Genomic DNA, 26,898 nt, shown 5'->3' on the forward strand with positions numbered 1-26,898 from the left:
TGATCTTCCCTGTCACTACTGAGGCTTTGAAACTCTGGTTGTAATTTTTGTACCCCAGCCAAATTGTCCACAGGGCACTATGCACAATAGTTGTTGTCTCCTAACCTGGAAATTCAAAGCATAGCCATAGAGAGACCTTTGGATATCCGTGTTCCCTGCACAAACTCAGGTTCCCCTTGATCCTTTCCCAAGCCTCTCTCACGACACCTCCACCCCTCCTCCAGCTCCTCTGCCTGGGTGCGCAGATAGTTGCAGTCAGCAGGACTCTGCTCTTTTGGGCACTGTTTGGTGTTCCTCTGAGCAGACTGTCCGTGGCAGTCTCCTGCCTCACTCGAGGGGTGTTTTTGATCATATGCCATTTCTGCAGTTCTTCAGTGAGAAACAGACTGGCTCCTTTCTCACTGCAGGCTCTACGGGACTCTTCATCTCCTGGAGCCGCAGCAGCTCCCACTCAGCCAGCTACACGGGCAAAACTGCAACTCTGCCGGGACAGCAGCCGCAATTTTCAGTGCTCTGAGTACAACCCACAGATCCTCTGCGACCTGAGATAGGGGCAGAGCGTGGATTTGAGGGCTGCACAACTAACGAGTGTTTGGCTGCGCTGGGCTCTCTCCTGCTTTCGGATCCTGCTGGGAAGCAGAGGGGCTGAGCCGGGCAGCATTAGGGCTGCCCGGTTTGCAGGAGCCGCGCAGGATCTCCCTGCTCGGGGTGCTAAACACACCCAGCCCTCCTTCGGCACCAGCTCCAGCAGAGCTGGGAACAGCCTTCCCCGGGCAGCGCCGCAGTGGAAGCGCCGGCAGTGTGGATCTGCAGGGAAGGAGAGCAGCGTGCATCCCGGAGCTGATCCCGGCGCGGATCCCGCGGCCACAGGTCCCTCCCCCGTCTCCTTATCCGAAGCTGCCGCCGTGCGGAGGCTCCGCAGCATCGCTGCTCCCGGCGCCGGGGCTGTCCCGGCCAGGAACATTTGGAAATGCTATTACCTTACTGCCCTTTGGTAAACCAGTAATTCTGGAAGCAAAAGGGGGGGAAAGTTAAATTTATATCCTTTAATTTTTTTATTTTACTTTTTTTTTTTTCTACGGGAAATAATGAAAGAACTCATAACTTAAAGTTTCTGGGGTTTCAACAGAGTGGCAAGAGTCAATCTCCAGGCAGATCAGAACTTCCTGCTCTTTTGGTTTTGCTAGATGATTTTTAAGCAAAGGCTTAAATGCTGCGGGTTTGGGTTAATTTTTATTTTTACTTTGCATTATTTTTCTACCTTTTCTGTTTTAACTCTAAAACATGAAATAACAATTTAGCTTACTGCTTGAGGGATAAATCAGAGGAACAGTATTACTGAGCCCAGAATATTCATGATGAAAAAAGGATTAAGATTGCCTTCTGGCAACATACCCTGATGAAAGCCTTTGAAAACCATAACTCCTCTCATTAAAGAAAAAAAAATCAGTCAGTGTTCTTGGAGCTATTCTATTACTCCCAGGAGAAGCTCAGCTCCCTTAGGGACTGCCTCTGACTCAGGGAGCTGAAGACACACTGCAGCTTGGCTCCTTTCCCATACTGCCACTCGGCGTTTCACAGTCTTAAGAAAAAGAATAAAAATAATCTTAAAAGCCCTCTTTTGTTTGTAAAACTGCTGCTCCCCCAAAGAGATGAATTAATGCAGCATTGTGTGCTCAGCTCTGACAAAAGCCTGGAACAACAGCTCAGAAATCTGGGCTGCTTGGCTGTGTAAAGCACTTAGATGGCTGTCTAATGATGATACTTCAGCTGCCAGCACAGATAATGCTGTCCTTACTTAGCCAAGCACACAAAAAGATGTTTCACATTTCTGGGTGTGTAAAAGGGGTGGTAGCCCATCAGAGAGGCCAAGCAAAAAGGGGACAGGCAGAGCAGAGCTGCCTCCTGGCACTGCAGTGCTGTCAGCAGCAGGGTAACCTGGGCGAGGTGGCTGTGGTGGGAGAGCCACCTCATGGGGTCACCCCTCCCTCAGGGTGACAGCTCAGCACGCCCTGCCCTCGGCCCTGCAGAGGGGCTGGGCCACACCAGCATTTCATAGCCAGCCACAGCAGCGGGCAGAGATGGCAGAGCTGCAGATGTGTGAGCACACCTTAGTCCTGAGACCACCCTGGGGACTGATGCCTCTCTGGGAGAACCTACTGCTTTTGCACAGCACAGTGAGAGAGACCAGACTTCTGACATTCACCATTATTTTGGGTTCCTCCCTTGAATGAGATTTTGATATCCTACAATTTGTCCAAGGTATTTTTTTTCCCTTGATCAGCAAAATTTTCAAAGGGCACTTCTTTAAAACCCTCCCGTTGGTTTTCTGTACCCTTCTTCTCATTGCTCTCTAGCCTTTTTCGCTAGGCTGTCCACAACATTTTGTAGGGCTTTCCAGTCCTCAGGCTGTCTTGCAGAACCCCTAATGCTGTCCTTTCTCACTTTCCTTCCCTTTCCCTTACTTCTGCCTGGAAATACGGGAGGGAAGGATACACCAGCCCCTCTGTAGCGAGCCATGTCTTCTCCAGAGAAAGCGTGTATTACTTGGCAGAAGACAACACAAAATTCATTAAAAAAACAGCCCCAAGCTAGGCTTAGTTTTATCTGGTCTCAGCTGTTGTTGGAGCAACAGAAGATATCCTCACTTAGCAAAGATGTGTGCAGGAGCATGTGCAATGCTTGCCAGGCTGCAAGCCACTGGGCAACACTCCATGCACTGCATTGAGCCAAAGTAATGGAAAGTATCAGAAACAGTGTGGTTTCATGTGACTGTGACTGTGGCATTTGGATTTAAATCAAGACAAGGTTCAGAGGGTGCCAGGCAGTATGAAATGAGACTAATCCCAGAGACAGAACAAAGATGTTTTATGTAACTTCATACAGATCTGGAGGAGAAAGGACAGAGAGCTGCAGAGTTTCACAGGTGGTGCCTCAGTCCACATAACATCTCCATTTAAATCTTTGCAAATACAGCGAGAACGATAAAGGGACCTAGACAAAACCAGTAATTTCTCTCAACCCCCTGGAGAAAGAGCACAAAAATGAAATATTCCAGCCTAAATCAGTGAGTTTAGCGGCTTAGCCAGCAGGCAACAAGCATGGACAATATGGGGTCAGTCTGGCCAAAGGCTATGGATAAATGCTCCAATGTTAAACTGTTGACAGGGCAGGAAGTGTAATGACAACAGTGGAATGAAAGACTTAGTCAAGCTGCTGTCATTTGAATAACCAACTTTAAATCCTGAGTGACCAGAGTCTACCTGATGTTTATGGGGAAGGAATGACACAAGTGAGACTCAGGAAAAGCACATGCCAGATGCTGAACAGCAGGGGATGAAAGCCAGAGCTGTAGCATGATGCTAAGCAAGGAGGCTAAGAAGTGGAAACCACAGTTTCCTACATGAAGCCTTTGTGTCACCTTCTATCCCACGAATTATGCCACAAAGTGAAAATGAGCCTCTTCTAGAGTAAAAACTGTTAAAACCACAGGAAATCAGAAGTCCTGCTTTCCTGAAAATTGAAAATCCAAGGAAATCTGACCCAATAGCAGAAATTACACAGTTCCTGTTAGCAGTAAGTGTGCCGTACTTCTGTGTGTGTCAAGAGATTCTGCTCTTGTCAAAGGATGCTGACCCTCTGTCAGAGCCACTGTTCTTCTGCACAATGCCCACCTGGCCCCTCTGTTGGTGTTGTGGGATGAGCACTGTGGCTCGGCAGGAGGGCCATGCCTGTGGGCAGCGTCAACTGCAGTGTTCACACTCCCTGAGAGGTTTGTTCCCAAGGCTGAAGGTAATGGATAAAACTCCTGAGGTTTCAGGAACGGGCATTTAATGAGGGTACCTGTAGGAAAACCTAGTTCAACTCTAACATATGTTGCCAGCCCGTGCATCACTCCTGCTGTTATGCTGTCACCTTGAAACCTTGCCTGGTCATGTGGCTTGTAGAGAGATCTCTGCAGTCTGCAGGAGCTTAATGGTGTCCAGAACAGCCCCACTAGGAATTAATTGCATTCGACCTGACAGCTCTCTCTGGGCCAGCAGCGCTTTCACACGCTGGCAAGCACTCACTCACTGCCTGCACACACCGAGGACAGACCTGCACCATCCCCCTGCTGGGAGAGGCCCTGAGACAGTGGAATCCTGGAGGAAGGACTTTATTACTCAGTGTGACATGACTTTGGTATTAATACTGTCTTGTGTTGCTTAAATGTCACAATATGTCTGCTGCGACAGTGTGCCAAATGGAAAAACATACACACAGGCTGATGTTGCAGCCTCTCCTCGTCGGTGTTCACCTGCTGTTCCAGGCAGTGTTAAAATACACCCAGCTTTTACTCACTGAGCCAGGACACCTAAGGAGCAAAAGTGCTCTAGGTCAGTGGCTCAAACCCTGCTCGCCACTCTCCTGAGCAAGTAGGATTGTGTTGCTGGTGTCTGTCCATAAGAGATAACCACAGGTCATGTTGCATTTTCCTCCCACCCTGAATATCTGTGGAGAGCCCCAAGTGGCAGGAATAACAAGTCATCTAAGGGGAGAAATGCTCTTCACTGCTTTCATGATAAAGAGCAGAACTGCTTAGTCCTTGTAAAACTCTGGAGTGGGGTAAGCACGTAGGTGATACATAGATTTGTTTGTTTCTGTCCTTCAAGAGATGAGGCCATGATTCTTAACATATGTCAGACAATGTATTGTATTTTTATGAGAACGGAGACATTTTCTAAGTGTTTTCTGCTCATTCCTCTTTTTTGCCACCCTCAGTCCCCAGGCACCATCTCTCCTGTGCACTTTTAGTGCCTTGACACCAAGGCTGAAATCTCAGAGACATGAATTTTCCTGCAGTGTCACGACATGAAGCAGCAGGGTGAGGAGAGGGAAAGGCTCTGCCCTCTGGGAGAAAGGCTACAGCATGAAAATTTCCTTAGTGCCCACCAGAATGTTCACATAGCAGAGAACCTGCATGTGTTCCCCTCTAGCAGGACAAGCACCCACAGAGCTCAGCCCTCACATTTTCATCTGCAGCAGAACTCCACAAAGAAGAAATTTCCTGAAGTGATACATGGCTACTCTCCTTGGGACATGGCAGGTGTGCAGTCTGTATGTCTAGGGCACTGAGGGTCTCCTTCCCCAGTCTACATGTTACTCTGATGTATGAGAACGTGCCTTGGCCCACACAGAGGTGTTGTGGATAAAGTTCCTGGTTTTGCTGCCGGCTGAATATGAGATTTTGGGTACTTCACATCTCTGGGCTTCTGTTGGCATTAAAACACCTTTTACCTGCCTTAACCCCTTGTCTGGGGTTCCTCTCACTCCACTGTATGCATTTAATCTGGGCATCTACCCTAAGCTAGTCCATGAGGATCTGTCTAGAGGCAAACGAAAGACACAGTCATCTCCGGAGGGATCTTAAGGATGAGTACACAGTGAGTCACTTTCTGGAGATTTCGATCTCACTGGCTGTACAAAAAGCTGACATGAGTAACTTGGACTCTATTCTGCAAACCTAAAGTTTGGTTAAATGACAGCTACGTTTGGAGCAGCAGGCCTGCCTCCTCTCACACATTTGGACAGTATCCATATATTTGCACAATGGGAACTCGGTCTCAGCAGGGAGCCTGCAGACATCAACAATGGTTGCAATTATGGGGAATAAACATGGGAATATATGTTCTGAAAAAGAAAGCTCTCCTCCCAGCACTGCTGTGAAAAATCGCAGAACAGAAAGGAACTAATTCTGTTTCACCTAATTGCTCTCCATAAATCATCTCTTGGCAGCAAGCTAAACTGGTCCACCAAAGGGCCTATTAAAGCAAAGGGAGGCTGAGCGCTGTTTGTACTCAGGGGTGTGTTTTATACTACACGAACTGTAATTTGTTCCAAGACAGTGGCATCTCCTCCCTTTCCAAGCAGAGAGGAACATCCATGTCTGACTCTTGACTGTTATTCCTTTAGTACATCCATGGTGCATTGTCTGGCATCCTCTCCAACACAGAGCACAGTGTTTTACCGTCCAATGTGAGACACGATGGTGCAGGTGAATGCTGGTAAGCAGAAAAATCACAGAATCATTTCGATTGGAAAAATCTTATAAGATCATCGAGTCCAACCACCAGCCAAGCACTGCCAAGTTCACCACTAAACCACGTCCCTGAGCACAGCATCTGCACATCTTTTAAATATCCCCAGGGATGGTGACACCACCACTTCCATGGGCAGCCTGTTCCACTGCTTGGCAACACAGTCCATGAAGAATTTTTTCTCAGTATGTAGTATAAACCACCCCTGGTGCCTCCTGGGGCCATTTCCTCTTGTTCTACTGCCTGTTACCTGGGAGAGGAGCCCAACCCCTCACCTGGCTACACCTCCTTTCAGGTGGTTGTAGAGAGCAATAAGGTCCCTCCTGAGCTTCCTCTTCGCCAGGCTGAACAATCCCAGCTCCCTCAGCTGCTCCCCAAGGGACTTGTGCTCCAGACCCTTCACCAGCGGTCAGACGAACAAGGTCATGAAACCTGGAGATCGGTGACAAGGACGTATGTAATTGTTTTTCAAATCGCAGGATACAGTGCCCGCAGAACTCCTTCAGCGTGTGCCCCATCAGAATCCCTCCTCAGGATAACATTTTCTGATGCTTTTCCTGTGTTTGCCCAGGATGTGTCCCACTCCAAGTCCTTCCCGCTAGCTTTGCACACCCAGCCCTTGCTCTGTGCCCAGCAGAGCAGCCGTGGCCACGGGCACCTCTGGGCGCTGCTGTCCCTCCTGCGGGACGCCCAGCGGGGACAGCACCAGCCCTCGAGGCAGCCCTGCCGCAGCCCGGCCGGGCTGCTCTCCCTCCTGCGAGAGCCAGGCCAGCCCGCCGTGGCTCTGCTTTCTCTCCCAAGCCTAGCTCAGCGGCCCGGGCTGTGCTCTGCACCCGCAGCCATCCCGGCCGTGCCGGGTGCGGAGCGGTGCCGGGGCCCGCACACCCCGCCCCGCCCGGCGGCCCGGCGGGGACAGGGCCGCTCCCAGGGCGGTCGGGACCGGCCGCCCTCCCTCCCTGTTTGCTTTCAGGGTGTTTGTCTCGGGAGGTCAGTCTCGCTCAGCTGCAGCTCCCGGAGGTGACACGGAGGAGCGCCGGAGGACACTGCCGGCTCCCCCGCCACCGAGTCCTTCCCAGCCCCTTTTCCTTCACAGGGCACGGGAGGTATTCCTGCTCTCCTCTCTTTCCCCGCTGTCCCCCCTCACCAGTTCAGCCGTGTCTCTCCCCGGGGCAGACATGCCCTACCTGTACCAGGACTCGAAGCCGCGGGCGGCGGCGCATCCCGGGGCGGCCCGTGGCACCCACAGCTCCGGCAAGGGCTACGAGCAGCTCCGGCAGGAGTGCCTGCGCACGGGCGTGCTCTTCGAGGACCCCGACTTCCCCGCCTGCAACTCGTCTCTCTTCTTCAGCGAAAACCCACCCATTCCCTTCGTCTGGAAGAGGCCTGGGGTGAGTATGCCGTCGGGTTGGTTCCTCCCGTCCTGCCCAAAGACAGGCAGCCGTGCTTCGGGCTTGCACCAAATTGTGGAGGTGAAGAGTGCGGGGAAACCCTTCCCACCTCCGGAGCAGTGGCTCAGGATTGGGATGCCACCCGCCAAGAGCTCAAGCTGCAGGATGAGAGGGCTGCAAGGCTTTGCGCCGTGTTCCAGGTGTAGCTCTTTGTACAGACACATTTATGCGTGTGTATTTGTGGGCATGCATAAAGAACTCATGATCAGCTTCTTTCTTACATTATTGCCACACAAAAGATAAAAATAAGAGACCATGCAGGGAATTAAGAGTAAAATGTATTATGATAATGTTCTTGCTGTGTAAAATTGAGTGTTGTTAATGTAGGAAATTCATAATTAAGATAAACTTCAAAAATTCAAACCTTTTAACTTTTAGAGTACAAGAGTCCTACACTTACCTGCTCACTTCCATCAGGGAATGCTGAAAGATTACAAATGCATGCCGTGGTTACTGAGCCATTCAGCAGTAGCCAAGGGCTCAGTGAGTATCTCTTAATGCATCTTGCATAAGAGTCATTAATAACACAGTGAGAGCCTGAAGCTGCACCAGTCACATGCTCTCAGATCACAAACCCAGAATCACTCCAGGTTCCTTCTCCCCTCTTCACTCTGTAACTAATAACCACAGAAAAAAGGTGGCAACATTTCATTTCTTTGCTAATGACTGATGTTTATTCTGTTTTTTTTCCTTTTCATAGTCTGAAAGCTTCTTCCTTTATAAAAAACTTTTCATTGGTGACAGTGATATCAAAGGAGAGAAAGAACAAAGCAAGCTTAAAGAAGGGTTTAAATTATCTTAATTCACAGTGATAAGCATTCAGTGCCTCTGCATCTGGTAGTTAACAGTGCTGATATGGAGCAGAATTAAAGCTGTTACTCCTGGACAAGTTCCAGTTATCAAAAAATTGGAGATCCTTACACCTGCTGAGTGCAGCCCCCACAGGCACTGCTGCCTATCTGTGCTCCAAAATCCCAGGTGGCCTGTGGGGCTGCTCTCCCAGCACAGGAGAGGGATGTGAGGCTGAAATGCTTCGGGTGTGGTGACTCTAGAGTGCTGTGAGGCATCAAAAATGCACGTGGCTGTGACACTAAATCATAAAGGATGGTCTTCCTTTGCCCAGCTCTTGGGTGCTAGCTTGTCTTTGTACGGCTTCAGAATAGTTAAAATTTGGTGTAAAATGCAGCCAGGAGTGGTTGAGAGTTTGTGTGCCCTTGTATATGGTACACAGGGGTGGTGGAGAATGGTCTGTTATCTTCAGGATCTTTGTGAGCTGAAGTGGAAACATTTCCAGGATGAGTAAGTTATCTCAAATGGCATCTGCCTTTACACTCCAGTTCCCCCCACGCACTTTTGTGAGCTGCACTGCAAGAAATAAAACTCAGGGGAGGCTGAGAGGCTGTGTAAGGACAGGGTATTAGTTATGCTCTGCTCTGGCTCCTCAGTATTTAAGTTAAATCAGTTTCATCTCTGTTGTCCATCCGGAGAAGCAGCAAAATAGAGGTGCTGTAACAATTTCAATTTAACACATTTTACTTTGCAAAGGAAACATGGGCCTGGAGCATGTGCCAGGTGAGTTGCCACAGCTGGAGAAGGTGAGCACAAAAACATGGCCTCTGTGTGGGGTATCTACATTCCAACTTCTTTTATTGGTGACTGGTTGTTACTGCCTCTCCCACCAGTATTTTACAGTAGCTTGGATGAAGTGTGGCACAGTACATGTGGGTAATTGCAGGGACAAATAATCTAAATCTTCTGATTTACAATCTGTTAGAGTTTAATCTTTAGTAATGAGAGTAGAGAAGGCTTTCTCATTACTTTGACGTGCATATATCTGCATATATGCATGTTTGTAGAAGCATGAGAAAGACCTTCAGTTAGCACTAATCTGTAAATCTCCCACTGCAATCAGTGAGCTACACGGATCTGCACCAGATGAATATCTGACTTTCTACATAAATGGAGTGCTTCAAGATAAGAAAGACATTTAGTGATTTTGTTTAGCAATCCCTTTAAATCCTTTTTAATTACAAATTCAAACTGTCCTCTTTCAAAATTTTAGAATAATCTGAAGGACAGGAGACCCCTTCCCTTCCCTTCCCTTCCCTTCCCTTCCCTTCCCTTCCCTTCCCTTCCCTTCCCTTCCCTTCCCTTCCCTTCCCTTCCCTTCCCTTCCCTTCCCTTCCCTTCCCTTCCCTTCCCTTCCCTTCCCTTCCCTTCCCTTCCCTTCCCTTCCCTTCCCTTCCCTTCCCTTCCCTTCCCTTCCCTTCCCTTCCCTTCCCTTCCCTTCCCTTCCCTTCCCTTCCCTTCCCTTCCCTTCCCTTCCCTTCCCTTCCCTTCCCTTCCCTTCCCTTCCCTTCCCTTCCCTTCCCTTCCCTTCCCTTCCCTTCCCTTCCCTTCCCTTCCCTTCCCTTCCCTTCCCTTCCCTTCCCTTCCCTTCCCTTCCCTTCTGCTAGGATGAATTCAGCAGCTCAGTGTCTGGGAAAGTTAGACATATAAATTGAAGAATCAAAGAAATCCAACCCAAAAAAGGGAAGACAAATGGGTTTCACCAATGTCAGATGAATCTATGGTCTACAGGAGGAAGTAAGAAAGAAATATTCCTAGTATGAACAGCCAAGGACAACCAGTATGACAGGTTGGGACCAGGCAGAGAAACGTAATCTCAGAAACCACCTGAATAATCTCAGAGTGTTTTAAGTCTCTATGCATCCCCTCTACCCTCTCTATGCATCCCCTCAGTGCAAGACAGGCACAGGGATGCAATTTGTTTTCTTTTGGGTTTAAAGAATCACAGCTTTAATGCAGCATCAGGACAGTCATGGGTCACTATGTTTCACCTCCCTGAAGACTGCACGTTCCTACTTCTAGGCAATATCCTTGTGCAGGTGAATCCTTAAATTACTGTATGCTGTGTGTGAATGCTGGGTTTTGTCCTTTAACATGCTGAAAGTCCTGATAGATTATTATACCATCTGAAAGTCCTTTTAAAATTAATATTATTTTTGCAACACCCACTCAAAAACTGTGGAGTGTGTTTTCTTTAGTGCAGCAGAGAATATGGCACAAGTCCAGTCAACATCCTTTCAATTCCTTTTTACTGATATTTTAAAAATTATTTTTGATTGCTTTAGACATAGGAGGTTGAAAACATTTTTCTATATGTGAGTTAGAGATGTGTAATAAACAATGAGTCATGAATCAAACCCATGTCAGTGGAAAGGTTTTTTATCTTGTTCCTTGATAACACACAGGGCTTCTTGGTAACAGCTAAATGTATTGGTTGCAATGAGAATTGCATATCCTGAGAGTAATGGTGCTAAAACAAAGTGTATTTTTGAAGATCAGCTACTTTATCAGCCATGGCTATATCAATGTCTAAAGGCAATGAGCTGTGGTTTTATTGTTCATGCCCAGTCCCAACAAGACTGAGTGTGTTTAACAAGCAGGCGGGCCAGGTAAGGAGGAGCTGCTGTTTGATTTCCCTTTGCTCCACACTGGGGACGTGGTGTTGTGTGGTACCTCCTCCCTGGGGCACCTGTGGCTGAGACACGACCTGGCCACCAGCAAAGACAAACAAAAAATATGCAAACCAGCCTCCTCCTGACTATTGCCTCTGCAGGGGGAGCTGCGCAGCAGCAGGGCTGGTTCTCTGAGCGGAGTGCCTTGGCTCCAGCAGGTGCCTCAGCAGTAGGTGCAGGAAGCAGAACTATCAATATGCTGCCCTATGGTCTGAGAAAATGCTGATACGAACACAAAGCAACTCAATTTAATCTAGGCAAATGCAGGGGGGTTAAATGATTGAATGTGCTCTTCTATTTCCCCCACCCTCCCCATTAATTTGTTTCATTTGCCACTTTAGAAGGATTTGCTTCATGCCACAGGGTCTGCAATAATGTATAAGGGCAGACTGATTAACTGCAGGCACGTTCCTCCAGTAACATATTAGATACTCTCCTCTCCCCCTTTCCATTCAGTTCAATCAGTTACATTCAATTTACAGTTCATGGGAAAATAGAAGAGAAGAATTCCTGCCACATTTATTGGTTTATCACTGTAATTTTTCTATCCAGCCATGGATAGAACTAGTAATTGAACTAAACCAGTCTAATGAATGCTTGAGAATTGCTGTAATGCCACCATGGGCACCATTCCTTCTGACCACATGGGGTAGGTAGTGTTAGCTCCTCCTAAAAAGTTAACAGGATGGAAGCTGTCTTTATTTTTTGGTTTTTTTGTTTGTTTGGTTGGTTGGTTTGGTTTTTTGTTGGTTTTTTTTTGTTTGTTTGTTTGTTTTTGGTTTTTTTTTTTGGTTTTTTTTTTTTTTTTTTTTTTTTTTTTGGTTGTGTTTTTTTTGTTGGTGGTGGTGGTGGTGGTGGTGGTTTTTTTGGGGTTTTTTTTATGAGGAGGAAACTGTCTCATGGTTGTCAGACCCTGTATGTTCCAGGTATTACATGCAAGTAAATAAAAGGCTCACTAGTTCAGTTAACAGTAAATTGCCAATTTTATTTTTTTTCGGCCATTGGAGGAAAGCAAGCAAACAGCCCTGTTAATAGGGATTGCAGCCTGACATCAATCTTCTGAATTCGTGCTATGATATTTTAACAATTGCCTAGAGATGAATGAAGAATGCCAGCCTTTCATTAGCAGCCAACTAATTATGAAAAAAATGAAGATAGTTGACTCTTTAATTGCTCTACACTGTAATTAATTAGCGAAGATTCCCCATCTTGTTCTTTGTGGTGGCAACACTGCTGCAGGATAATGCAGCTCGCGTAGCACACAGGGTTTGTCAGCACTGCTGCAAGTCTGGTTCAGAGTGGTGGTGATATTTGCCTATTGGCAAATTCTAAGTAATTTCTCTGTCTCACTGTTGCAGGAAATTGTCAAAGACCCCAAGTTTATCCTTGGAGGAGCCACCAGAACTGACATTTGTCAAGGGGATCTCGGTGAGTGATTCCCCTGGGTGGATGTTCATGTCTACACACGGTGAGGAGCAGCAGCAGTGTCCTCACACAGGAGGGGATGTTGTCCCTCCCGAACTGGGAGGAGGGACAGTGGAGCTGGAGGTCCTGCCCAGGCTCACCTGGCCCACAGCTACCTCTTGGATAGCTCCCTCCTATCCATGCCAGGGACCATCTCGGTGCAGTGACATTCAGGATCAGGGAAGGATTTTCACTTGAGGGTACCATGAGCCCAAGGGAGTCTTTCCAGCACCTCCAGACTGAAGCACAGTCTGCCCTGGCCAGGCAGGGACACCCTCTCTGGGGACACGCAGGCTGTCTTGGATTTCAGAGTAAGTGGCAGCTAATTGTCATAACATCTCCTCTGGCCCCTTTTTTTCCTCTTTTCCCCTTCTCAATCCACAGGTGACTGCTGGCTATTAGCAGCCATAGCTTCTCTCACACTGAATGAAAAAACACTTGCAAGAGTGGTGCCACTGGATCAAAATTTTGGGCCAGATTATGCTGGAATATTTCACTTCCAGGTAAGGTGAACATCAGTCACCGAATGAACACATCTCTGTCATTACATTTCATGGTCTATTTTGCAGTGAGACCGCCAGGTACTGCAGAGGAGACACTGAAAAAAGTGGGATTGCTGAGCTTACGCTGTTGTTCATGTTTTGAGAAACAAATTAGAGGGCTACGTCAGCCTCACACAGGCACAAACACAGACACTCCTGTTTGTGAACAGGCTTTAGAAATCATTTCACACTTTTCTAGGCACACACACCTCACTTAGATATAAGTCCTTAAAGGAGTTGAACTGGGATCTGTAACAGATGTGTGTCCTAAAGGAGCCTGGAATTACGTAGTGAACACTTGTGTAGCTACATGAGAGACATTATCCTGACAAGGAGCTACAGTACGGGTCTACACATTTAGTCTTGGTGTTTCCTTAAGACAGATCACTCTTCCTAGAGGGCAGCCTTGCATGGCAGAGTGGGAACAGACGATTTACGTGTCTTCTAATTAAGCCTATGATTGTCCCTAACTTACAATGAGAAATGCTGGGACACCAGAACCTTGCAATGCTGTGCTGCCAGCAGACTCATTCACCATGCTTTCCAAACAGTTCTGGCAGCACAACGAGTGGCTGGATGTCGTGATTGATGACCGATTACCCACCTTCAAGGGCCGGCTGGTTTTCTTGCACTCAGCTGAACTCAATGAATTTTGGAGCGCCTTACTAGAGAAGGCCTACGCCAAGTAAGTCCCACGGCACATACATAATTTGCTACTTGTACATACATTATTCACAGTTTGTTCATATGGTATTCACAATTCTAGTGAGCAGCTTCTAGCATTTGCTGCTGCCCTTGCCAGCCTGACAACTGGCACAAAAGAAAGAACACCCCCAGGCTTTAAAGATACGGAGAAATGGGTGAATTAAAAATGCAAATAAAAATGGAAGCAGAATGACCCCGATACTACTGCTTGGGTACTCTCTGGGATACTCATTTTGACTTCAGTGCTGTTGCTGCAATTCAACACACATGTGAGAAAGCTCTCAGACACGGATGAAAGCAGTTCTCACAGTCGGCATGTGTTTTCCAGGTTGAATGGCAGCTACGAGTCTCTGAAGGGTGGCAGTACGATAGAGGCCATGGAGGATTTCACTGGGGGTATAGGAGAAATGTATGATGTTAAGGCAGCTCCTGACAACTTCTATGAAATCCTAGGAAAAGCCCTGAAAAGATGCTCAATGGTGGGCTGCTCTATAGATGTAAGTAAGAAATTTCAATTTCTCAAATTCTCGATGCCCTCAACTTCGAGGTTCAATGTTTTCTGGTTTGAATTTCACTTTTTCTCCTGATGAAGTTTGCTGCTTGCAGAGAGTAGTTAATTTTTTATTGAACTAGGCAGTGTGATACTCAGCTGGCTGATGGGACCCTTCATCACCATCACTGTCCATCAGAGCCTTTTTACAAGAAATGAGACCATGTGAACACCTGATTTCAGTCTGAGAGTTAAGATTGATGTTTTGGAAATGCAGATGGTGCTGAAACAAAATCACAGGGGCAGAGGAGAAATTCCACCCTGGAACCACCTCATTTTTGCTCTGAGTGAACAACACCTAAACTCCCCCATTTTTTTCCCCAAAAGGGGACCACTGCACCATGGTTGAGCAGAAAGTTCCCTGTTTGCAGTACAGCTTAGCCTGGTGCTTGGAAGGGACCAGGTGGCACCACTTGCAGTCTCACTCTGAAGAGAGAGGTTCATTCACGTTTTTTCCCCTGTTCCAGACCAGCAGTGCTGCCGAGTCAGAGGCCCGAACCCCATTTGGCCTTGTGAAAGGCCATGCATACTCTGTGACTGGCATTGAGGAGGTATGTCCAGAGGTAGGGGCAGGGGACATCTGGGGAAAAGATAAGGGAGAGTCCCCTCAGCCTTAGGAGGCGGGGGAAGTTATCCCGGGGAAGTTGTCCAAATTCCCATCCAGCTTCTGTGGCATTCCGCACCTTTTGCCCAGCTGTTAATTCCAGCCTCTGCAGACTGGAGAAGCCTTGCTCCCTAGATTCTGGCACTTGATATTTTCTCTGTTTCCTTCTTCCCCAGGTGAGCTATAGGGGCCGGCAAGTGCAGCTGATAAGGATAAGGAACCCGTGGGGACAGGTGGAGTGGAACGGCCCTTGGAGCGACAAGTGGGTGCACTGTCCCTTACACACTGGCCTGGCAAAGGCCAAATCCCAGCTTCTGCTCCACAGCTGGCTTCCTGCAGCCCCAGCTGCTCCACGGGAGATTAAACCAAGAGTTTGCACATGCCTAGCAGTATTTCTGCCCTACAGCATCTCCCTCTCAGCATATTCAAAGCAGCGCAATGCAGGGATACTGTCGAGGTTGTTTAGTCCCCAAAACTAAACATTAGCAGAAATCATGCATTAATATAAATGAGATAAATTAATTTTAATACACGCACAATTGTAGAAGTTATACATTTGGAGTGATATTTTTGGTTAAATATTTACAAACCTGTTACTGTAGTACTTGTAACACAACAGCCATACTTTGTCCTACTACAGATAAGCTGAAACTGGGAGTGTATTACCCCCTCTGAATAGCTTGCATCTCTCTGTTTATTGTTTGGAGTTTCTACACACATCTGGAGTAATATCTTAATAATAATAATATATGGCCATTAAGTGAGACCCTCTGCATGTCAAAGTTGTGGAAGGACCCCAAACCACAACAAGATTGGCCTGAAAACCAGTCAGGGTTTACTACTAGCAGTAAACAAAGTGCAAACAATACAAAATGAAAAAAATACATAGTAAAAAATCAACATTACATTCCTCTCTAACACACACTTTTCAGCATATTTTTGCACAAATGCACAGTTTCATTTTTGTTTCACTTTTTCTACTGAGATTTTTTTTTTTTTTTACACACATGCAGAGGAGAGGAACTATAACCTGCCTGGCTCTTTAATATTGCTGGGACATGTGTAGGACTACTTTAAATTTCCCTTATAATGGATAACTGACATGTATAATGAGCTCCTAAATGATGGCGAGGTTATGATCAGGACAGGCATCTGGCAGTTTATGCTGTTCATCAGAAAGGCTGTCTCTGCAAAGCAGAGCTCTGACTGCACTTGGGAGGCTTTCTGGAGCTCAGGATGCAGAGGGGCTTGGCAGTCAGTACAGGAGCTGGTATTAACATTTTGCAATGGTTGCTGGAATTAAAAACCACAACACGAGGTGCCTTCTACTCTGTAAGTTTATTATATCAGATTGGAAACAGTAGTGCACTTCCAGGTTTCCTGAAAAGCTTTGTCAGGTTTTTGTTCTGTTTTGATATGCACAGCTGGAGTCGAAGGGGTGAGTGAAAAGGAGGCAAAGGCAACCTGGGGCTCCAGTTACTCCAGCAAATCTCTGTGCAGGGGAAGGATCCTATTCAGTTCCCAGTGACTCAGTTTTGAAAGAAACATCTGGCCCTAAATTAGCAACAAAAGTGAAAAGGAAGATGGTGCTACAGATGGAATACAGATCTAAGGAATGTGTTTACTTACCAACATCTTGAGGTTTACCAATAGCACTGTTATCTCCAACCCAAACACCTGAGACCAGTCCCAATGTCAATAACTTACACTGAGACCACTCTGGAGCAGCTTTGGGATCTTTGGCCTGGTGCTGCTTTTGGCTGCATTAATTGGTATAATAATAAATGAATGCCAGCAGGATCAGGAAACCTCTTGAATGCAACTGTGTGTAAGCTGCACAAATAAAACCCATGTGAGAGAAGAACAGCCTGCTGTTATGTCCAGCCAGTCATTCTGAGCCAGGGAGAATGAGTTGCCACATACCTGCAGTAAAGCTTGGTTTTGTTCTCCTGCAGCTCTGCAGAGTGGCGCTCAGTCAGCCCATCGGAGCAGAGACGCCTGTCTCAGGCAGCACGGGATGATGGAGAGTTCTGGTAAGCCACGGGTTTTTTAAGTGTGTGACTCTAATCAGAAATCGAGGTGCAAGTGGCTGAAACAAGCAACAAGGAAGGAGCCTTTGAGTGACAAAATTCTCAGTTTCTGCCTAAGAGAGGGCAGGTAGAATGCTCCCTTTGTTTTCTGTGTTTCATGTGTGTCTATATCTGTTTTAATAACAAAAGCTCTCAAAAATCAGTTTAGTTAATGGCACTGGTATTTCAAATACTGTGTGTCTCCTATGAGCGTAACACCCCTTAAATCCTTCCCATGAACAAAGGCAAGATATACAAAAGGGAGCTTTGTATGGCACCGTATCAGCTATGAAACACCTTCAAGATTCATTCTGGGCATGCACTGGAAGAGAATGAGTCCTGAGGAGCAATACTACTAGTAGCATCAAGTAAAAGAGCACCAAGGTGCCTTTGAAATTGTGGAAAATTTGAAGAAAAGATTGAAATGAAATGAAATGAAATGAAATGAAATGAAATGAAATGAAATGACATGAAACAAAATGAAATGAAACAAAATGAGAAAAAAAAAAAGAAACCAACATGGTGGAAGTTGCTTTAGAAGTGTGAAGTGTTCTTCATGTCAAATTCATGATCTCAGAGCAGATGGCTGACTTGCACATGATTCCCCCTATATTGACTGTGCTGTGACAATGTGTTTGGTCCCATTTTCTAGGGCCAGATGCTCAATTGGTTTACACAGGTAAATTTAGAGAGGTATGCAGTGGAGCTATTCCAGATTTTGCCTGCAAGTTAAACTACAGTTCAACTTATGCCTGAGAAGTTATTTGAGATAGACAATGCAGCACATTAAGTCACACAAAATGATTTATCCCAAATTTTGGTAACTGGACGGAAGTGGGTCCGGTGGCTGTTCCATTACTGTATTTTTACAGAAGATATTTTGAGTTATTTTGCTATTGATATAGCAAATGCATTAGGGCATTTGCAGTTTCTTCAAAAAGCTTTTGTGTTTGTTTGGGTTTGGGGTTTGGTGGGTTTTTGTCTGGTTTTGGCCTGGCTACAGCTGTAGCTTATGTGGTGAGTTTAAAGGAGACAAAGACTTTACATGGAACCCAACTAACTCCAGCAAGTATCTCAATACAGGGCAGGAGAACTTTAGTCCTGACCATGTGATGGAGGTAAAAGTGTGCAAGTAGGCACAAATGGACAATGAAATTAATGTAAAAAAGTCCCTGTTTAGATACTTTGTTCTTTGGACTTGTGAGAACTGAAGAAAATCTTCACAGTGGCATGCTGAGGACATTTTGACCTCATTAACTACCACAAAGATATTTTGGCTATGTATTAGCAGTTCAGATTGGTCTTGTCCAGGTGCTTCTAATACATGCCTAGGGGCATCTTGTGGTTGGCTAAGAAATCAGCTTCTCACTCATCCTGGTCTCTTCCCTCCTAAGATCAGAGGGTCAGAGTCTTCTTCTCCCTTCATGAGTACAAACCCAGAACAGCTCTAGGGAAATCAGAACAGGTGCTTTACCTCATAGAAGTAAAATCTAATGTCTAAAGGACAACCCCTTCCTCTACTTTGCAGCACATTTCCAAAGACCCCAAAATTGCATAGTGTGGCCAGGAAACCAAGCCATCTAGAGACAGATTTTGTTATGCTGCCGTTGCTTTAGTGTCCTGAGCATCAAAGTGAGAATTAGCAGTGCCTAGGGCTAACAATATCTGGGAATAGCTGACAAGAAAGAGCAGAATTCAGCAAAGCAAACCCTGCTGTTTCTTTCCACACCAAAAGCAAGTTGTAAAATGGCCCACAGCAAGTGTAAATTAATACCATCACAGACATGGATTTGTTATAAGGAAGAAAAATGGAACTAGCTGTGTTGGATGAGGCACAGCGGGGGCAAGCTGGGTCCTGTCTGCCATTGCCACAGATGAACTTGCATCCTGGAGGGCTTTTGCTTTCCTGTTACTCCATTTTGTTGTTAGGCATCTGCCACAGGAGGAAAAGGATAGTTATAGAAGCTTATGTTAGGGAGGAGTTCTATTTCTGTGTGTTATTTCTGTGGTCCAGGGAGAGACAGGGGCTCTTCCAGATAGCACTCAGAGCAGAGAACATATCTAGATGCCAAACTACCCTCACGAAGGCCTAAGGCATCAGCTTTCACAGAGGGAAGTTCAGCCTACCAGGCTGCCCCCAGGCTTAGAGTATGTGTGCCTCCTGTCCTTGAGGTGCACACCTTGCAAGCTGCTGTCTCTTAGACAACTCCTGTGCGCTGTTCCCTTTTGCTCAGGGCTGCACCCAGTGCCCAGTGGTGCCTGGCTCTGGCTGTCCCTTCTCTTGGCTCTTTGCTGAACTGACTCCTTGGCCAATGGGACTATTGGTATCCTTTTGCCCTTGTACTTGCTAGATAAAATCTCCTGGCATATCTGCTTCTCCATGTGCTGAGCAGGCTAGTTTCAACCAGCCCAAAACTGCCCATATTGTGGTATTTGCTCCCTCATTCCCATTGCTGTTTACATGTCTCCACCTTGGGCATAAAATATGTGCAGCTGTCTGTGGGGCAGAGTAGCAGGCAGCAGTGTCTGTGCTACCTTCAAGGGCAGGTTGGAGACATTTCTCAAGTCCAAACACACTTTATCTCTCATGTTTGGTGTATATTTTTGCTAGAACAAGGTCCCAGGCACCCATAAGGGAGGGAAGGGTGAGCAGCTTGAGCCTAGGAACCTTAGCAGAGAGCCAAATGTTACTTTAATTGCAGTGCAGACAGGTAATTATATCGTGGCTTGACTAATCCATCACCATGTGTCACTGGTTGTGCTATCATTGTGCCTGACACTGAGCACACAGATGGTTTGTATGAAGACACAGCTCCTGCATGTGCCAGACAATCCTTTGGTTGGGCATTTGGCAATACAGATACTGCCATTAAGGCCAGGATGGTGTTGGTGAAATAAGAACACTGTAGGTTTTGTGGCAGTGTCACTTCTATTTCATCTTAGACTCAATTGTAACTGAACAAAAGACAGGTGTAGGAGATGTCAGAATGAGATGCAGACAAAAAGGAGGCTTGTGCTGTACACCACAGTGACTGAAAGCTAATTGCCCTCCTGCTGTACGCTGGCATATATCCATGGTCACCAAAAGTACCCAACATGAACTGGTGATCTGGGGGATAAATACTTCTGCTGGGCATCCTTCACAAAAATGAGTGGCCACCGGTTCCTTACCGTGTCTTTTGCTCAGGATGAAGTTTGAAGACTTCAAAGTGCATTTTGACAAAGTTGAGATCTGCAACCTGACTCCAGATGCCCTGGGAGACAGCACTGCCCACAAATGGGAAGTGACCATCCACCAGGGAAGCTGGGTCCGCGGAGCCACAGCAGGAGGACGTAGAAATTTCCTAGGTAAGTACTTACCAGTTTGAAAATGAGAAGCAGGCACTGAAATCTTTACCCACCCTCAGCTGTAGCTCTTCAGAGAGAAGCTCTGTAGCCAGAGCTGTGGGTGCAGGACAGTTCAGCTGACAAGAACCAGCCAAAGGGACAAATGAGGAAACTCAAACCAGGGGGTTTAAGAGTGCTTAAAGACAAGACCTTTCGGTGACTGGCTTTTTGAATGAACAAACCAGCAATGAACAAAGTGATAAATATTCATAGGGTCCCACTTGAGATTTTGTGGTGAGAGAGTTGGTTTTTTGGTCTCAGGTTTATTGGTTCTGATTTACCTCTTAATGACATTTGCATGAGCAGGACTAGGTTCAATTAAACTGCAGCAGCAAGTGTAAAATGAGACAAAAAGCCCAGCTCAGCCAACATGTTTATGTGCCTCTGAAGCTGTGTCATGGATCCGAACTGTGTTAGTGCAGACTGGCACGAGTGCTATGGGATCATTGTAGTTATGTAATTTTAACAAAATTTCAGCTGACAAATTCATTTGAACCATGGTAACTTAATAAGGCACCAGGCCTAAAATCTTTCCTACACCTAGTTCCATGAAGGACTTTGGGATTTGGCTTATTTTTTGCAAAGCTTAGTGGAAAGAAGTATAACGATTAATGGGAAAACTAAGTTTGAGTGAAACCTCAGCTTCATTGTCTTTTTTGGTTTGATGGGGGTATTTTTGTAGTAGCAGTGGTGGTATATTATTCTGAGTTAAGAAACCCTCTGGTGTTCTTTACATTGGCAGAGACTTTCTGGACAAATCCACAAATCAAGTTGCATTTGACAGAGAAGGACGATGGACAAGATGGGTGCACATTCATAGCAGCACTGATGCAAAAGGGTCGCCGTAAACTCAAGAAGCTTGGAGCTGAAATGCTGACCATTGGCTACTCTATTTATGAGGTACTCCTTTGCTGCTACAGCACAGGAGCTGCACTATGGGCATTTGGAACTTTCTCTGGGTTTGTATTCCTGCCCCGTTTTTAGGGCCCTTGCTCTTAAAATAACCTTCTCAGTTACATCAAGCCCCATGGAGGGTGGAGTCCTCTCAGAGGAGAATTTAGGAGTCCCCACAGGGCCATGGGTTTCTAGGACAGACCCCTCAGCCCCATGATTCTGTCACCCCCTGCCTGGCTCAGGGAGAGGGAATACTGCTTCTTCTGAGCATCCTGGGACACACCACACACAGATGCCAGTCCCGGAGTGAAGTTGAGGTTGGTGAGTCTGTTGTCATTGCTCTGTGACACCCTATCTGGGAGGGTGGTGTTTAATGGCAGGGAATGTTCAAGTAGGAAGACAACATCCCAGTGTACTCTGAGACTGCCTTCTGGGTGGGAAATGGGAGTGGTGATGGGTCCTTGCCGTAAGGTGGGAGCCAAGTTGCTGTAAGCGCCTGGAAGAGGGAATGAGAGTCAGGATCACAGCCTGGGCTAATAACTGTGCCAGGGAGAATTTAGCTTTGGGATTAGGAAAGGGTGAGTATGGCTTTCAGCACACCCTGCCCAGTGCAGCACTGCCCATTTTTTCCCCTCCTAGAGCCCTGGCAGAGATGGACACTTGGGCAAAGACTTCTTCAGGTACCATCCCTCCAAGGCCAGGAGCAAAACCTACATCAATTTAAGGGAAGTATCCCACCGATTCAAGCTGCCACCGGGTGATTACATTCTTATTCCTACCACGTTTGAGCCGCACCAGGAGGCAGATTTCTGCCTGAGGATCTTCTCTGAGAAGAAGGCCATCACTGAGTAAGTCAACAGCAAGCTTGGAGCCCTCCAGTGCTCTCCTGCACGTGGGGTTTTTGGCTGCTGGGGAGACGTGGCTGCCAGGCAGCCAGCCCTACAGCAGAGACCCAGCATGGCAAGCTCTTGATCATTTGGGTTGTTTTTGTATTTGTCCATTTTGCTAAACGTTAGGGTTTTCTGGGAGGAGCTGAGAAGGTGGGAAGATAGAGCATGGCATGATGAATCTGCTGGAAGTTTGACAGGGAAGAGTTGCTAGCTCCCTGGCACTATTTGGGTCTCTGTGAATACAGCAGTGTTTGCTTCCTGTTTGTTTCCTCCCAAAGTTTGTCCAAAAGGCAATTTTACATTAAAAAAGCAGACTGAAGAAAAAAATATGTTCACAATGAATAATGAATAAAGAATGAGATTAATTCTTTAGCAGATGACATGCACAGCTGTGTCCTCCCTGAGTCCTGCTTAATGTTTCTTTTAAGAGCTTATACCAAAATTTAAAAGTGGAAAAGTCTGACTGTTTGATGAATTTTAGCTAAACTTAACGTGTTAAGTAAAAAAAGCCCTGTTCTATCATTCACCTGGGGAAAAGGTAATAAGCAAGCTTCCACCCCAAGGAGCTGTTGAATACCTTCAGATACCAAATAAGGTTTTGTTTTCTCCAAGGATCTAGATGAAAACGTTGCCATTGATCTCCCTGAGGTAAGTCTACAGAGTTAAAGTAGCAAGGGAATAGCTCAGCAGAGCTGGCACACATTGCTTTTACTGTCTTTGGCTAAACCACGTTAATTTCACAGGAATGTTACACAATTGCCAGCTTTGTGTATGTCGCTGAAATGCTAAGCTCTGCTGAATATGGTAAAAGAGCTGTAACAATCAAAATTACAATCATTATGCTTTGCATCCCCTTGAAGGCAGTCGGTGCCAGTCAGTATGAGAGGTGTGTGTCAGCCGCCATGTGTGCAGTGAAAGCACCACCCATTAGTACTGGGGAGTTCACATCTTTTAAATTTTTATTCTTTGTGAAAAATAAGAAGCAAGAGAATGTCTACTAGACCTACATTAATTTTGCATATAAATATCTTTATTTTACTTCTTAGTATCCACAGGACTTGAGAGGGAATGCTTACACATACACTATGCCTACTGAAATGACTGAATTCTTTTTGCTTTTGAATGGCTTGGTCTGCCTGCTGAGCCCTAATTGCAGCTGGGTCTGAGTCAGCTCCTGTTTAAGTGTGTCCCTGCAAATAAGCCATTAATTGTGGTGTGCCTTTCCATGAAAACAAGCTAAGCTAAGATCTAATCTGTCCCTCTTTAGTAAAAACTCTTCTCCGGGGACTCAGCTAACAACGACATCTTCATTTCCGGGGTCCAAGGGCCATGGTCTTCAGAAGAATAAATCTCTGCTGGGTCATATGCTGAAGTGCAGCCACCTCTGGCTCATGCTCTCAGAAGGGCCAGAGGTCCCAGGATGATGCCACGGGAGAGAGCTCAACAGCTCTGCGGCTGCTGGGGGCCCAGGGAAACAGAACGGTGCAGGGTGGGATGAGAGGAGAGGTGTTTCCCAGGATGGGTGCTCTTGGTTTTGACCAAGGCAGAGGCACACTACACACTTGTCCAGGTGAAGGAAATGAGAGGGTGAGAGATGGCTGGGAGGCCTCAGATCTGGCAGAGTTCAGGAGCATGTGTACACTTATTTTAAGATGTACAGTGGTCCCAGGTGCACAGAGGGGCTATTAGCAGGAGAAATGTCACATCTTACAATTCTTATAAGGACTTGTGTGGTTGGTGTTGCAGCCTCTACAGCCAACCCCAGGCCCACAGGAAACTGAAGAGGAAAAGCAGTTCCGGGCACTGTTTGAGCAGATTTCAGGAAAGGTGAGTGCAAAACACTTTGGGTCAGAGCAAGATGTAAAAGGAGGGGAAAGCCTTTTGTTCCTATCCAGGGCCACATGAAACAAACCCGACATATTTTGGGAGTATGCCTAGTTGCAGTGTGTTGTTTGAGCACCAGATGTCACCGTGCCTTGTGGCTCGACGGATAAGGGTGCAGTCCCTGGTGAGCAAGCAGGAGGACCACAGCTAGAGCTCAGGCTCTGAAGGAGCCCACCTGGTTTAATGTTCAGTTGCAGCTGAGTTTTCTTTGAATCAGCAGCTCCCACCTGAGATCTCCAGCAGACAGGCTTAGGCACAGCAGCACTCCTGTAATTTTTAGCTTTTTCTGGGTTTTGTATGGTTCTCTTGCTGAGTTGCAGTAAAGTACAGATGACTGATGTTTGTGTTTTTTGAGATTTTTGGTGTATGTGATTACAAAACATTCAAGTAACAGATGCTTCACTATTTCTTTTCTTTTTTTTTCTTTGTCTGCAGGACATGGAGATATGTGCAGAAGAACTTGAATATGTTCTGAATGCTGTATTAAAAAGAAGTAAGTGCTGACAACTTCTAAGTTAAGGGTTGTATATCACTTTATAAAATCTGCCATTAAATTAATTTGCATATAGAAAATTAAAGGCTGTCTCACGACCCAACCTGGTGTCCTTGAGCCAGCAAGGGCAGAGCCAGGAAACCATTTGGTCCATGATCTGACCATGAGCTTGCCCTGCCTCCAGAATGATCCATGCCAGCTCAGTGAGGCCAGCTCTCTATGGCACTGCCACCCTGCTGGGGAGAGAGAGGCACTAGGCTGGGACTTCTAAGACCTGGATATAGCTCCTGGTCTTGCTACAGACCCTTTGTACAGGAGAAAACCTGTCACTCCCTGCACCTCATCTCCTGATTTACAAATCAAGGACAGTATTTCCTGTCATATCTCCAGTAAATGCATCTGTCTGGACTGACACTTCTCTGTAGTGAGAGCTGCCTTCATCTTCCAGTTCACAGGCTGTCCCACAATGAGGACTGAGTCAGGTATCTCTGCTCAAGAGTCCTATTTTCTCCTTTCTGTTTATAAAAGACAGCTTTGCCCATGATTTCTTTCCTATTATTGTTCTTTTTCAGCAAAGAACATAAAATTCAAGAACTTAAGTCTCATTTCATGCCGAAATATCATTTCTCTTATGGATGTATCCTTTCAAATAAGTGCCTGCGAGGCTAAAAGAAGAACAAACATAATTATCTGTAACATTATATGTCGTGGATGTTGGAAATGGATTTGGTAATGTCATGGTAGATCACTACCCAAAGAAAACAAAAATACATGACTATTTTATCCTGATTTTTATTTTAGAAATTTAGGGTTAGGAGTTTTAGGACAAACTGTTTTCTATTGCAGAGCAGTGCATTTTTTCAAGCTGTGGTTTATTTGAAAGAGACCTAGAAGACTTAACCCCAGAAATGTCTGTTGTCTGGGGAGCTAAATTCACCAGACAGAGTTGTACATGCAAGTTATGTGTCAGATATTAAGGATCAGCAGTGGTGAAAATTGCTGATATCAAAGTTCTTTTGACAATCATTTTAAAAACTGAAAAATCTTGTCTTTCAGCTATTTCCTGGGACTCCAGGAAACAGACATGTGGGTGAGAGTTGTCTGTCCAAATTTAAGCATTTGTGGTGTAGGCATCAACATCTAAGCCAGCTCTCTAGATTTCCTTTGTAGATAGCAAAAGAGGTGGTGTAATTAATTGTTCTGAATGTACCTAATTGATGGGTGCTAAATGACTGCTCAGACATCAGGTGAGGTGAATCACAGCCCTGGTGCTTCCCCACCAGATTTGTTCTTTGCAGAGTTCTGGTTCCTGCTGACTTTGCTTAGCGTGGCTTCTCCTCAGGTAGAGCTGCTTTTGCAGTATGTTTCCCAATAAACAGTTTTGTTACACATGAGCCAAAACTGTCCTACCAAGGCAGTTTGGTTTATGTCTTGCTTGTTCAGCTGTCTTTTGCTTTTGTTGCTTTGGTCTGTGTCAGAGGTAACATCCATTCAAATATTTCTAAGAGAAAACCAAAACAGACAAAATTTTATCCTGTGAAAGCTAGTTCATAATATTAAAATTCAATGCAGATTAGTCACCCTGCACATGCAATGAGGAACAGGGCACCAGTTCTAAATTTCCTTGCTTAAAAACCAATCCTCAGTAGGGAGCTGGTCCATGATCCCATCTCATCCTTACAAGGTATTGGCACAGCGCCAGGGCCTGCGCTTGACCCTGGAGCACGGCAGCAGTTCTAGGTTTGCTATTTAGGATACAACTAAATAGTTTCCGTGATTTGCAATGCTTCCAAGCAAGTCTTTGCATAGTTTTGAATAAATGGGGAGACATCTCTTCCTCTGCTTTGGAAGCACAAGGAACGCAGACATAATCAGTCCACTCTGGACATGCTATTTGGAGCACAATGGAGGAGCAAAACCATAAAAATGCAAACCCAAGTCAATGCTGGCACAGTCTCCTCTGTGTCACATGCTACTGAATTCCCTGGCAATGGTCACCATGTGGTGGTGAGGAGCAGGGACAGAGTTCTACATGACCCAGGGAAGAAGAGCCTGGCTGGGTGAAAACACGCTTTGCAGAAGTGAGAAAGTCCTTGGGGTCTGTGGGTGTCCTCAATAATGTCAGCACAGGTGCTCAATTATCAGCAGGTGTTAGCTCGACCTCACTTGGCCTGTTTTGACCTTTGTGAATGCTCGCTGAGCCAGTGTCCATCTGAGCAAGGGCTTTGTCCTGGCAAGATGGAAAAAGGGAGGGGAATGGGACCATTCCTTATTTAGCATTTCAGAGCAGGTGCCTCAACCTGGAAGTGAACTGTGATTGGGGGGCTTCAGTAACTAAGTGAAATAAGTCCCTCACTTCAGGCAGAGGGT

At 46.1% G+C, this 26,898-nt stretch overlaps 2 protein-coding genes across 8 annotated transcripts in view; one reads left to right on the top strand and one right to left on the bottom strand.

Annotated features, from left to right (window-relative positions):
- AGT (angiotensinogen) overlaps positions 1-7,393 on the bottom strand; it is a 22,561-nt gene extending 15,168 nt beyond the window's left edge. Inside the window, exon 1 of one of the 3 annotated variants that reach the window (XM_063390523.1) lies at positions 7,262-7,393. In XM_063390523.1, coding sequence (XP_063246593.1) covers positions 7,262-7,297 — 36 coding nt within the window. In that variant the 5' untranslated portion in view covers positions 7,298-7,393. Of the gene's footprint in view, positions 1-6,352; positions 6,476-7,261 lie in introns of those variants that run through there. The other 2 variants (XM_063390527.1, XM_063390522.1) reach the window with 2 other exon arrangements.
- CAPN9 (calpain 9) overlaps positions 6,393-26,898 on the top strand; it is a 25,588-nt gene continuing 5,082 nt past the window's right edge. Inside the window, exons 1-16 of one of the 5 annotated variants that reach the window (XM_063390519.1) lie at positions 6,393-6,530; positions 7,251-7,465; positions 12,405-12,474; positions 12,895-13,013; positions 13,604-13,737; positions 14,086-14,254; positions 14,775-14,870; positions 15,088-15,173; positions 16,867-16,944; positions 20,168-20,328; positions 21,110-21,267; positions 21,901-22,108; positions 22,762-22,799; positions 23,898-23,978; positions 24,471-24,528; positions 25,101-25,165. In XM_063390519.1, the coding sequence (XP_063246589.1) occupies positions 7,253-7,465; positions 12,405-12,474; positions 12,895-13,013; positions 13,604-13,737; positions 14,086-14,254; positions 14,775-14,870; positions 15,088-15,173; positions 16,867-16,944; positions 20,168-20,328; positions 21,110-21,267; positions 21,901-22,108; positions 22,762-22,799; positions 23,898-23,978; positions 24,471-24,528; positions 25,101-25,165 (1,734 nt within the window). In that variant the 5' untranslated portion in view covers positions 6,393-6,530; positions 7,251-7,252. The other 4 variants (XM_063390518.1, XM_063390521.1, XM_063390520.1 and 1 more) reach the window with 4 other exon arrangements.

Source organism: Prinia subflava, chromosome 2, assembly GCF_021018805.1.
Source record: "Prinia subflava isolate CZ2003 ecotype Zambia chromosome 2, Cam_Psub_1.2, whole genome shotgun sequence".
NCBI classification, from domain to species: domain Eukaryota; kingdom Metazoa; phylum Chordata; class Aves; order Passeriformes; family Cisticolidae; genus Prinia; species Prinia subflava.